General features: G+C 43.0%; 1 protein-coding gene across 1 annotated transcript in view; it reads right to left on the minus strand.

Moving 5' to 3' along the window:
• depdc7a (DEP domain containing 7, paralog a) overlaps window positions 1-13,389 on the minus strand; it is a 34,547-nt gene that overhangs the window by 14,216 nt on the left and 6,942 nt on the right. The window contains 5 exon segments of the mRNA XM_084337517.1: window positions 3,031-3,223; window positions 3,932-4,062; window positions 8,913-9,192; window positions 9,195-9,335; window positions 11,943-12,077. Coding sequence (XP_084193643.1) covers window positions 3,031-3,223; window positions 3,932-4,062; window positions 8,913-9,192; window positions 9,195-9,335; window positions 11,943-12,077 — 880 coding nt within the window.

Consider the following 13,389-nt stretch of genomic DNA (forward strand, 5'->3'; position numbering starts at 1 on the left):
ATAACAGTGTATAACGTTTTATATATCCCCAAGCATACCCCACATTTAGCATAAAACGCCTGACAATTGCATACCCAAAGTAATTTGCGATTTATTATACTTTATACTTATAGCACACAGTTTGTTGCATTAATGGATATTATAAAGCAACAAAAAGAAAAAATTTTACTTTTTATTGCTGTTTTTACCTGTTATAACAAAGGAAAACCTCAAACTCTTATGAAGAGGAGAAAAAATACTGGCTGTGTAGACCTATTTTTAAATAAAACACAGAAGAGGAGACAAAACACTGGTGTCTGTAGACCGACTTTGAAATAAAACCCTGAACTATTCAGGTATATTTGAGTCCTTCGCTTATTTGTGGAACATTTATAAAATAAAAAGTAGTCCACTTTGAAAAAAGACTACCATGTGTAGACCTACTTTGAAATAAAACACAGAACTATGCAGCTCTATTTGAGTCCTTCCCTTATTTGTGGAAAATCTCCGGAGCCGCAGGTTGCCAACCCCTGTGCTAGATGAAAGGTCATCAAAATAAAGAGGTGTCTTCCTCTAGGGGTCATGAATGTGCACAACAAATTGTACGGTAATCCGGCCGTTACTTTTTGAGATGTAGGCGCTATAGAGGAAAGATCATGCGGCCACTAAGACTCAATGGTGTTCTTACTTTTGGGATCATGAATGTGCGCACAGAATATTTAATGGAAATCCAGCCATTTTGAGAACAGATCCTCACACTTGCGTGTGCAAAAAAACACGAACACACACACACACACACTCACTCACTCACTCACTCACTCACTCACTCACTCACTCACTCACTCACTCACTCACTCACTCACTCACTCACTCACTCACTCACTCACTCACTCACTCACTCACTCACTCACTCACTCACGCTAAACAACACTACCCAACTCTATTACATAACACTCATAGGATGTTTTGGACTTCTGGCTGCAATACGGCAGCTAAAAGGTAAGGCTTTGTAACATGATAGTCTCCTAGGCCCAAGGTAAAGATGGATGACTCTAGCATATATTGCATCCTCAAAGAATACAACTGTTACTGTAGCTGCTTTCTCTCCATCCCCCGAGGCCAACCTTTGAAGTTTTGGGGACAGCGCCTCCTTCAGGGCACCTCCCAGGATCTGGAACTCCCTTCCCCAAGATATTAGAGACATCAGAGTCTCTCTCAATCCAGCCTCCAGACCCCTATCTTCTCCTAGCCCCCCCCCCCCCCCCATCCACCATTGTGTGTTTCTGTTATGTTTGTCTGTTGTTTATCACACTACCCCTGCCCCTCAGCAAATTCTATAAAAGTGCTATATGAATCTTATTATTTATTATTATTAAAACAAAATGTTTTGTTTGGAGTACAGTAGTAGTAGTAGTAGTGGAGTAATAGTAGTAGAGTAGTAGTAGTAATAATAGTAGTAGTAGTAGAGAGTAGAGTAATAGTAGTAGTAGGGAGTAGAGTAGTAGTAGTAGTAGTAGTAGTAGTAGTAGTAGTAGTAGTAGTAGTAGTAGTAGTAGTAGTAGTAATAGTAGGGAGTAGAGTAGTAGTAGTAGAGTAGTATTAGTAATAATAGTAGTAGTAGTAGTAGTAGTAGTAGTAGTAGTAGTAGTAGTAGGGAGTAGAGTAGTAGTAGTAGAAGAGTAGTAGTAGTAATAATAGTAGTAGTAGTAGTAGAGAGTAGAGTAATAGTAGTAGAGTAGTAGTAGTAGTAGTAGTAGTAGTAGTAGTAGTAGTAGTAGTAGTAGTAGTAGAGAGTAGAGTAGTAGTAGTAGAGTATTGATTGATTGATTGATTGATTGATTGAAAACTTTATTAACAGATTGCAGAATGGGTACAATACAGTACAGCTCAATACATACAATTGTTAAGGGGATGCAGACCAGAGAAAGACTTTCGTCTTGTTTACATCAGGGTCCCCCATTTTCAATTCATCAGGACATATATGACACACATGACATACAGATAGACAGTACTGCTACATCTATACATTTATGACATACCAGATTTGCAAATACAGTACTGTTTGTGATACAAAAAGAGTCCAGAAAAGGGAGTATATACATTTGACGTAAAAACTGTACATTGGAGGAGGTTGGGTGGGGTTGGGTGGGTAGGAGGGGTTGGGTTGGGAAACACTGTACAACTGTACAAGCAAAACTGTACATTAGAATATTGACAAAACCATACTAGGTAAATTACTGTACATTGGAGGGGGTTGGGTTAGGACATTTACAGGGGCCAGTTTCGAATTGCAGTCTCCCGTAGGTGTTCTTTGAGAGTGCTTTTGAAAGTGGGTAGTGATTCACATTCCTTTACAGCTTTAGGTAGGGCGTTCCACATTGATGTGGCATAATTGCTAAACGTGTTTAGTCCCTTGTTTGAGCCGAATCTGGGTTTAACATGATTTGTGGAGCTCCCTCTGGTGTTGTGATCGTGGTATTCACTGACCTTTGGGAAGTATTTTGACATGTACATGGGTACCTTGGTCGTGTAGCGTATCTTGTAGACCAGGCCCATTGCAAGTTGCTGTACTCTGTCGTCTACTCTAAGCCATCCTAGGTTGTCAAAGTGGGCAGGGGTGAGGTGGGTTCTAGGAGTCAGGTCAAGCAGTAGTCTGACCAGTTTGTTTTGAGATGTTTGTAATTTAGTTTTTAGCGCCTTTGAGGTGCTTTGGTACCATGAGGTGCACGCATAGTCGTAGTACCCTTGAATGAGTGCTCCTGCCAGAGTCTTCAGGGTATTCTTGTTTACCAGAGAGGAGATCCGGTACAAGAATCGAGTTCGTTGGTTGACTTTTTTTATTACATTGGATGCCATTTTGTCACAGGAGAGATTAGCCTCTAGGATGGAACCCAGGTAGGTAATTTCATCTTTCCTTGTGACAATATTGTCACCCACTGTGACTGAGAAGCCGTCGGTCTTGCTGAGTTTGTTATTTGAACCGAAGAGTAGTAGTAGTAATAATAGTAGTAGTAGTAGTAGTAGTAGGGAGTAGAGTAGTAGTGGACATACTGTGCTTCGCTGAAGGCCTTGAGGACCTCTCTGTCCAGGTAGCTTGATGTGTAGAGCAGGTCTGGGTCACTGTCCATGGTGTGCAGAAGGGGCCGGGGGCTCTCCCTGCCCTCCAACAAGCTCTCCAGCAGGGGGAGCTCTATCAGCTGGAGGAGCCTGAACACTGCCTGCTGACGCCACACCTCATTCACCACTGAGAGGGAGGAGAAACTTTATTTGTATAGCACCTTTCATACAAGACGTGCAGCCAAAAGTGCTTCAGTGATGTGACACAAAATAGACATAAATGAGCATAACATTTGCATAAAATTGGCATAATTATAAAACATGCCTAAAATGAATTGATATTAAAACCTTCCGGGAAAATTGTAATCAATATTTGTCATTAAAATATATATATATATATATATATATATATATATATATATATATAAAAATAATTAAGATTGTAATAGATTTATTATTGATGATGATAGATTTCTAACATTAAAATCTATAAAAGACTAGCCTACTGCAGGCTGCTGGCACACACAAAAACACACGCACGCACGCACGCACACACACACACACTCACACACACACACACACTCACACTCACACTCACACACACACACACACACACACACACACACACACACACACACACACACACACACACACACACACACACACACACTCAAACACACACTCACACTCACACTCACACTCACACACACACACACACACACACACACACACACACACACACACACACACACACACACACACACACACACAGAGAGCTATGCCACCAGTGTATATGCGTTGATATGGTATTCGGTATCTCCTCATGAAAGGATAGCCTGTTCCACAAACACGGGTGACGTGTGCGTCACGAGGTGCGAGCAGAGCAGACACTTACGCTCCTGCGAGAGGCCAAGGTCAACCATCTGAGGCGTGATGGCGGAGGTGAGGTCTAGGTGTCCAAGAACATCCTCCAGGGATTTGTCTGTTTTGACCGGGGAGTGGGGGGAGTAGCCCAGCTCCTCTAGTCTGCAGGGTCACACGACCACAACACACATGGAGATGGAGAAAACAAAATCAAGACACTTCATCTTTTTCAAAAGCAATAAAACGATCGTGTAATTTGGGCCTATTTTAGAGAGTACAGTCGCAATTGACATCCAACGGAAAAGAAAAGTGGTCGGGGCCAATTTTACAACCCAGATCATCTTTTAATGGAGACATTATTAAATCTGACATTTGGCGGGTCTATTGTTGGCGCTCTAATAATATCCACAAAGACTGGGTTTTATTACGTTCCATCCAGCAGCAGAGAGCGGCTCACTTAGAGCATTACCAGCGGCCTCTGTGTCTTTCATCTGCAAGACCCAAATTGGAGGCAAGCGGGCCTGTTGATGCGCCCGGTCACAGGCATGGTGCTCATCATCACTCTCGTTAAGGTGACAGCAAGGAGCTGCTGAGGCCATGTGTCAGCGGCAGCGTCCAGTCCATGCGGGTCAACCGGTCCCGTCTTTATAGCCTCTTTCACGCCGGTGGTTCTGTTTGAAAAGGGTCACACGCCGGGCTTTTTGAGAACACCGGTAGGCTTCGCGACCTAATCGCGAAGACAGGCCTTTTGTGCGGTGTGTCGAGGGTGGTGAGAAAATGCAGTCTTGAGAGCCTTTTGTTGATTTTCATCTAGTTTTAGCCCCACACATTTCATGTTCTTTTACTCTTTTACTAGTTTTAGCCCCACACATTTCATGTTCTTTTACTCTTTTACTAGTTTTAGCCCCACACATTTCATGTTCTTTTACTCTTTTACTAGTTTTAGCCCCACACATTTCATGTTCTTTTACTCTTTTACTAGTTTTAGCCCCACACATTTCATGTTATTTTACTAATTTTTATGTTCTTCTACACCAGTGTTAATTTAGTCAACAGAAATTATGACTAAATATGATCATCAATGAAGCTTTTCCCCGACGAAAACGAGACGAGAAGTCACGTTAATGGAGATCATGTGACACTAACGTGACAAAATTATTCATGCAATGTCGTTGACTAAAAACGATGAAACAAAATGTAATTTACAAAATAAAATCGTGCTAAACGTTTATTCAACATCAACTTCAAACGTCAACACTGTTTACTTGCTACTTGCTAGCTAACAGGAACTCATTTGCAGACAGGAAAGTAACAAACATAATTGTCCGTGCGGAACCCTTATCCCCAACACATCGTTCCGTGGGTGTGTGTCGCTCTAGTTGTATGAGCTTAGGGGCACGACTGTTATGCTGGGGGTGTTGTTTCCCCCCGGGAGATATGGGAGGACGGACCGGATGTTACGTTGTTGCTGTGAAGCTAGTGTATTAGCAGGTAGTTGTGTTGTGTATGAGAAGGGAATTATCAACCTGTAAAACCCCATATTGAGCTGGAAATAAAGCACCATACAGAAAAGGAAACTCTCCTCTTTCTTCCCTACATTACTGCATGACGGATCGCTACATTATGTTGATCCACCACAACAGAACACATTAAATAGCTGGTTTGGGAATAGCACTGCACAAGACCAAAGCAGACTACAAAGAGTGACACGTTCAGCCGAACGCACAATTGGAGGGGGGCTCCCCACCCTCCAGAACATTTACTACAAGCGTTGCAAGGGCAAGGCTAAGAGAATCATTAAAGACTCCAGTCACCCGAACAACTGCCTCTTTGAACTGCTGCCGTCAGGCAAGCGATACAGGAGTCTCAAGGCGAGCACAGAAAGACTCAGAAGAAGCTTCTATCCCCAGGCCATCAGGCTGCTAAACGAACAATGAATGAACACTACACAACAACAACCACCAAACGCACATAGCACACACATCCACACGCACACACTCACTTTAAACAAACACACTGTAGCACCCACTCCACACACTTATAGCACACACCCACTTTAAACAAACACACTGTAGCACCCACTCCCCACACTTTATATTTATGGATGAAGGATTGCACTACAACTCGTACACCTTACTGTAAATTGTACCTAAAATTGTACCTCATCCCATTTCTGCTTTGCACTAGATAGTACTGTACATTAGTACACTGCATAGTATTGTGAATTGTATATTATATGGTAACTCAGAACATTGTACATATGTCTATACCGAACACTGTGACCTCATTTTCTTCTTCTAAATTCATGCTATATTATGTTATTATGTTATTTGATACTATCTTGTCTAGCACAGTCTCTGGAGCGTAACAGTAAGAAGCATTTTGTATGAAAGTATTCTGTACTTCTGTATGACAACTATTAAAGAACTTGAACTTGAAGTCTAACCAGGTAGCACTAACGTTAGCTTTTTTTGTTTAGAAAAAGCTCACGCCAACTTATGAGGCTGTAACTGAGTGGCGAGACTAAACAAAAAAGACTAAAAGTAAAATGCTCAGACAGACCTGTAGTTGACTAAAACTTGACTAAACGAAAAAAAGATAAAGGTGACTAAATATGATGAAAACGAAAAAGAGCATTTGAGACATGACTAAAACAAGAAATGTAAATAGCTGACAAAATTAACACTGTTCTACACTGTAGCGCCTTGAGATTTGACCCACAAATTGAATATATTATTATTATTCTTTACGTATCACACTGTACACGTTGCTTCCTTCGCACGGCTTGTTAGCAACTGATCCAAATGGAGAAAGATTACAATAAACATGTCCTTTCTGCCTTCAGATAGAATTACTTGATCAATTTCATCAAAGCCATACGTGGTCGATTATCTAATCCTGGTGAATCGGATTTAGACCATAATCTTGTTTAGATTTGTATCCATCCTTTCCACGTGGATGGAGAAGGTGTAAGGTACGTGTCGGGCTACAGGCAGCATCAACAGGTCAGGAAGCAGCCTCATCTCTAAATATAGCCTTTATCAACCTTAGGGAGAACAACTCTTACTTCCAGAATTAAAGTTTAGAATCTTGGAAATGATTGCACCTCTGTCTGTCCGTGTATCTGTCTGTCTGTGTATCTGTCTGTCTCTTTATCCGTCTGTCTGTCTGTCTGTCTGTCTGTGTATCTGTCTCTTTATCCGTCTGTCTGTTTGTCTGACTGTCTGTCTATCTACCTGTATGTCTGTGTGTCTGTCTGTCTGTCTATATGTCGGTCTCTCTCTCCTCTACAACTACATAACCTGACAAATACTGTTCTACATCTATCTGTATCACTTACTATAAAACACAGTGGGACAATAAAGCAGTGAGCAGATATTCTTTCATTCCTCGTTCATAAACAAAACAGGCCAGTGGGCAAAGAGGAAGTCTCTCTCTCTCTCTCTCTCTCTCTCTCTCTCTCTCTCTCTCTCTCTCTCTCTCTCTCTCCCTCTCTCTCCTCTCTCCCTCTCTCTCCCTCTCCCTCTCTCTCTCTCTCTCTCTCTCTCTCTCTCTCTCTCTCTCTCTCTCTCTCTCTCTCTCTCTCTCTCTCTCTCTCTCTCTCTCTCTCTCTCTCTCTCTCTCTCTCTCTCTCTCTCTCTCTCTCTCTCTCTCTCTCTCTCTCTCTCTCAGCACAGGAGGATGTCCTGTATCAGAACATAGGATTTGCATAAATAATGACTGATGACCAAGAGAGGAGTTAGTAAAGTGTCATGTCCTGAGCCCTGTACCGTTTAGAATATGGTGGACTAGAGCAGGGGTTCCCAAACCTTTCAGGCCAGGGCCCAGAAATAAGGCGTCAGAGAGCCGCGGCCAATGCACATCGTCAGGCTTTTTTTTTCTTTTTTTTGCCAGGCGACCGATTTTTTAAGCCAAATATCACTTCAATCCTATTAAGTTAGTTCAAGTTAGTTATTCATTTATATGTGCTATTTATGAGAGGGCTAACTTGTTGCAAAATAATAATGATAATAATAGCCTCATTAAAATACTATTGTTGCTTCGGTTGTTTTCAGCGTTTTATGTGCATAATCTGTTATTTAGTTTGAAATGTTCGTTGAAATAAGTAGATTTTTCGTTTTTGTTTATTTATTAAGTTAATATAAAACCATATAGTCACATTTTAGAATACAACTAGAAACACTGTCCTGGCCTGCTTCTAAGTTCAGTGGCCTGACAAAAAATAAAATAAAAAAAAATAAAAATAAAAGAAATATTATTTTTTATTTTTTTTAAATCATCTCGCGGCCCACCCGTGGCTGCTCGCGGCCCACCTTTGGGTCGCGACCCCGACTTTGGGAACCACTGGACTAGAGTTCTTAGTGAAGCGTCTTGAGCCCTGTACCGTTTAGATGTGGACTAGAGTTCTTAGTGAAGCGTCTTGAGCCCTGTACCGTTTACATGCTGGACTGCAGATATCTTTGATAGAGAGGGGGGTTATAATCTGAGGGAGAACTCAATTTAAAAGTTCTTAGTGTACGCACTACCATGAGAAGACACTGCATTTCAATATGTGGAGTGAAACTGTGGAACAGTCTGAATGTGGTGCTAAAGCAATGTCCAAGTATGAGACAATTCAAACTGATTTATAAGGAAATGATGTTCACGAGGTACAGGGATGAGGAAGGGATTTGACATTCACGGGTGTTTACATTTTTTTTTAATTTCTTTCATGTTTTACATATATCGTTTTTTTTTTTGCATAGATATATATATTTGTTTTGTAAGGATTTAAATTAGTACACTCATTGAGTAGTGGAAAAGGGGTAGGATTAAATAAGTGTATACTTCTTCCTACTCCTTTTCGAACATGTAAATTGAGCTATGTTTTGCTTTTATTTATTTATGTATTTCTTCCATTTAATTTCTTTTTCAATTATTTGTTTTTATTTTTTTTATTTTATTACATGTTCGAAATAAAGAATAATAAAATATATATATAATATCTTAGTGAAGCGTGTTGAGCCCTGTACCGTTTAGATGCTGGACTGTATCCGCCCTCGACGGTGCCGGTGCCGGTGGAGTGGATGCCGGTGAGCACCGGGGAGGTGGAGGTCGGGTGGAGGAACCTGTAGAGGCCGCAGCTGCTGTCCTCGAACGTGGCCCGTCGCTTCTCCTTGCCGAACACCTTGTGCCCCACCGCCTCGAACACCCGCGAGTCCATCATGGCCTGGCAGAGGCGCACGGCCTTGAAGCGGGGCACCTCCTCGCCGCGGAAGCGGCTCTGGATGACGTGCGCCAGGACCACGTCCCGGCCTCGGAGCCCACGAAGCAGTCGTGGAAGGACTTGAGGTTGTGGCGCCGCCGCTTCACCTCCACGTGAGACTGCAGGTTGGCGATGATGCTGCTCCAGATGAAGGTGGCTCGGAACGGCTGCCCCGCCATGCCCTGCTCGCCTGGGGGGGGGGTGAGGGGGGGGGGGGGGGGGGGGTGAGCAGAGAACCATAGAATAAAATAGAAATACTTTAATTATCCCGAGGGAAATTTGACACACAAATTGCCTTAGAATAAGAATAGAATAAAATATACAGTAAAAAGATACAGTAAAAATATACTGAAGTCTACAGTAAGTGTAATATTGCACAGTGTTGTTTCAAAAGTAAGAGTCCAGGAAGATAGTATACTGCCACTCTGTGCTCAGTGATGCAGTGAGGCACAGTGATGCATTGTAACGTCTGATGGCGGTCGGAATGAAGGACTTCCTGTGCCGTTCAGTGCTACATTTAGGTAGTGTGAGCCTAGCACTGAACATGCTCCTCCTGTCAGCCAAGTCTGTGTATAGTAGGTGGGAGGGGTTTTCCCTGATGGCCTGGAGCTTAGCAAGGCTCCTCCTCTCCGCCACCCTCGCTAGAGAGTCCAGCTCCACCCCAACCACGCTACTGGCCTTCCTGACCAGCTTATCCAGCCTGTTTGTGTCCCCTGCTCTCAGTCCACTGCCCCAGCAGTGTTAAGTTCACTTCTACTGCAGCCTTTACGGTAATCTGTTAAAAGGTGAATGGGCTCTGTTGTTGGGCGTGTCTTGTTTGGGACTGGAGGAAGGCTGTGGCCACTACGCTGTGGAGAGCGTGTAATAAACATGAATGAAAGATAACGGTTGTCTTATTTGCAACTTAACAAGCAGGTCACAGCGTACAAGAAGGCGCCCGCCACCACGCCACCATGGTGATAGTACACAGTGGTGTTGCGCAATATTTCAGGGCTCCCCCGCAGGTCGGACCATGGGGCCCCGCCCCCTCCCCTAAATCAATAATAAAGTGACATGGGATAGACATCGCGGCCAATTAAAGCTTTTAAAAAAAATTCATTTTTTCAGGCATGATTGACAAATACAAACAAGTGGCTTTGTATTTTTTGTAACATGAAGGTATTGTAGAACGTTATAGCCATATTATAATTTGAGTTCACACAACGGAACGGTTCACATAACATAATTCTGTATAAAAGAAAAGTAGCCAGGCGGCCGGGTAGCGCAGCGGACTAAGCGTCTGTCTACCACCACAGAGCCAGTGGGATTGAATCCAGCTGTGGTGCCTCCGGCTTGGCCGACCGTCCATACTAACACAATTGGCAGTGTTAGCGGGTGGGAAGCCGGCGAGGGTGGGTCCTAGTCGTTGTAAACGGCGACTCCTACAGTTCGGTCGGGGCGCCTGCACAGCAAGGGAAGGATCTGGGAGAGGTAGTGTGACCTTCCACACGTTACACTCTCCCAGTGAGAGTCCGCGCTGCCAGGTGAAAAGAAGCGGTGGGCTGGCTACACATGTGTCGGAGGAAGCATGTGATAGTCTCCGCCCTCCCAGACTGCCGGTAGGGGGTAGAGTGCGCAACGACCAGGAAGGGGATTGGAAATTGGCATAACGACTAACATTGGGAGGGGAGAAAAACGGAAAAAGAAGGGGGGAAAAAGATAATAAAAAAATAAAAATAAAATAAAAAATTAAGTTGCCTACAAACAAACAAAACACATCCTATAGGCTACATAGTAGAGGATGCAGTCAGGAGCTGCTTTCTATTGTATAGGCCTATTATTTTATACGAGCACGTCTCCTGGCATTCTTCTGCACAAAGTCCTGTATAACACTATTTAAATCTAGACTGTGCGCGCGTCGGCTCTCAATACTAGAAATGTTAAACGGTACATTCTCAATAACGGGCCATGCAAGCCTGAAGGGCCATTCAAAAGGGATGGGAAGGGCAGGTGCTTTTCAAAAGAGTTCTATAACAAAACATCTAAAAGGGGATGTATGATTCCGCGCAAGTGGCTATGTTACTCACCATCTATGGACCGGGCGGCGGGCGTACTGTGAGCAGTGCTGGCTGTTCGGTGACAGACCGTCTGCCCATCACCTCCACCAAGCGTGGAGAATAGGAATAAATGATTGGCAGGGTCTCTCTAAAAAGATTAAAGAACACGAATTCTCTCGCTCTCATTTGGCAGCATGTGTCGTTTATGATACGTGGACTGGAAACATAATCGGACCATTGACGCGCAAATATCATCCGAGTATAAGAGAGGGGACAGAGGTCCTCCTAACCAGAATAACTGATGTTACACTAACTCTGGCCTCTCGCAACTCTGCTTTCCGGGGTCACCGAGAGAAAATAGGTGATATAGATAATGGTCATTTCTTATCTATAGAACTTATGGCGCGTTATGATCCAGTTCTGCAAAGGCTTATTGAAAGCAAAAAGAAGGTGCACTACCTAAGTCCTCAAACTCAAAACGAAATAATTTCGTTACAATCGAAGAAAGTGCAGGAGACACAACCATTACAGACATTATACATAAAGAATGCAGAATTCTATTAGATTATAATGGATAGTACTACCCAGGACATTTCAAAAGTAAACCAACTGAGCCAAGTGTTCAGATATGTTACTATATGAAAAGAAACCAAAGTTGTTTGGGCTTCCATGCAGTCACAGACCAAACATTCCAAAAAGGCAATGTAACCTGTAGCCTACTCGTACTGGTTACGACGAATAAAACGTTCTATTATTCTAACCTGTCTCGACGGCTGTAGCGTGGCTGGGGGCCTGGCTGGGCTGTCTGTCTGCTGTCTGCCTGGACTCGGAGCTGACCGCGGGGTTGCCAGCGGTGGCCGGGCTGGGTGGGGAGCTTACTGCCACTGCCGATGCATCTGCAGTAACGTTAGAGTCAGTCTACCTTTGCTGCCTGCTGGAACAATGATGTTATTTTTGGTAGCTTTGCCCCCCCCCCTATTCGGCTTTTGCTCTCATATTGTTTTTCTGAGCACCACTTGGGTATTTGCGCTTCATTTTTCATTTTTACCGGCAACGCAACTAATGAACGTTAAATTAGCAATGCTTCCCGCTTTGTTTTGAACGCTGCCCAGCCTGCCAATGAACATTAGTTATCAGCCGGCTAGCCCTATTGCAGGTGAGCATGTCATAAATGTCACTATGAAATGAAAATGGGGGACCCTGATGTAAACAAGACAAACGTCTTTCTCTGGTCTGCATCCCCTTAACAATTGTGTGTATTGAGCCGTACTGTATTGTACCCATTCTGCAATCTGTTAAATAAAGTTGTCATTCATTCATTCATTCATTCATCCAGCAAATAATTATTAAATGATACACATGACGGGGTGCCTAGCAACATAGAAGGGAGGGGGCCCCGCCCTCTGCGCCCTGTTCCCGTTATGAAATCTAAGAGGATAGCCTACAGTGGGGGTGGGGCACCGCGGGGGGGTGCGGGGGCCTCCGCTACGCCACTGATAGTACATGGTGAATGGTGCATTTATATAGCAGCTTTTATCCAATTGTGTTCCTCACATTTTTACCCATTCACTCAGACATTCACACACCAACGCCGACCATGCAAGGTGCCGACCTGGTCATTGGGAGCAGTTAGGGGTTAAGTGTCTTGCTCAAGGAAAATAGCAAGGTCTGTGACGTTTCTGATAATTTGGCCTCACGGTGGCGCTATTCTCACAAAACTAAAAATGTTAAATACTCCTCAGCGATCATGATGATATTTTAAATGTGTTGTTACTATATGAAGATATTTTGTACTTTGTACCTAACATTGTGAGATGTAAAAGTATGACCACCATTTTGAGGGGCGTGGTCAAAAAAAAATTCATTGAAAGATTTAGGCCATTTTGGGAACCAGCCACCGACAGCATGTCTAGGGTCACACTTGTGAACATGACACTGTTCATATTTTTGGCACAGTACTGCATAATTGCACAGCTCTGTTATATATTCTATTCCACTGTATTTTTATTATAATTTAGTGTATATATTCTATCTACAACAATCCTGCACAATTGTACAGCCCTCTCCTATATATATCAAATATATCCCTATATTATATTTTATTGTATTTTTATTCTAATTTAGTTCATATCATATATATTCCATTTAATTTTCTTCTACTTTAATTTACGATTTCTTTTTTTATTTACTCCTACTTGCTTTGTAAGT

This window comes from Notolepis coatsorum (assembly GCF_963971535.1).
Source record: "Notolepis coatsorum genome assembly, chromosome: 20".
NCBI lineage: Eukaryota > Metazoa > Chordata > Actinopteri > Aulopiformes > Paralepididae > Notolepis > Notolepis coatsorum.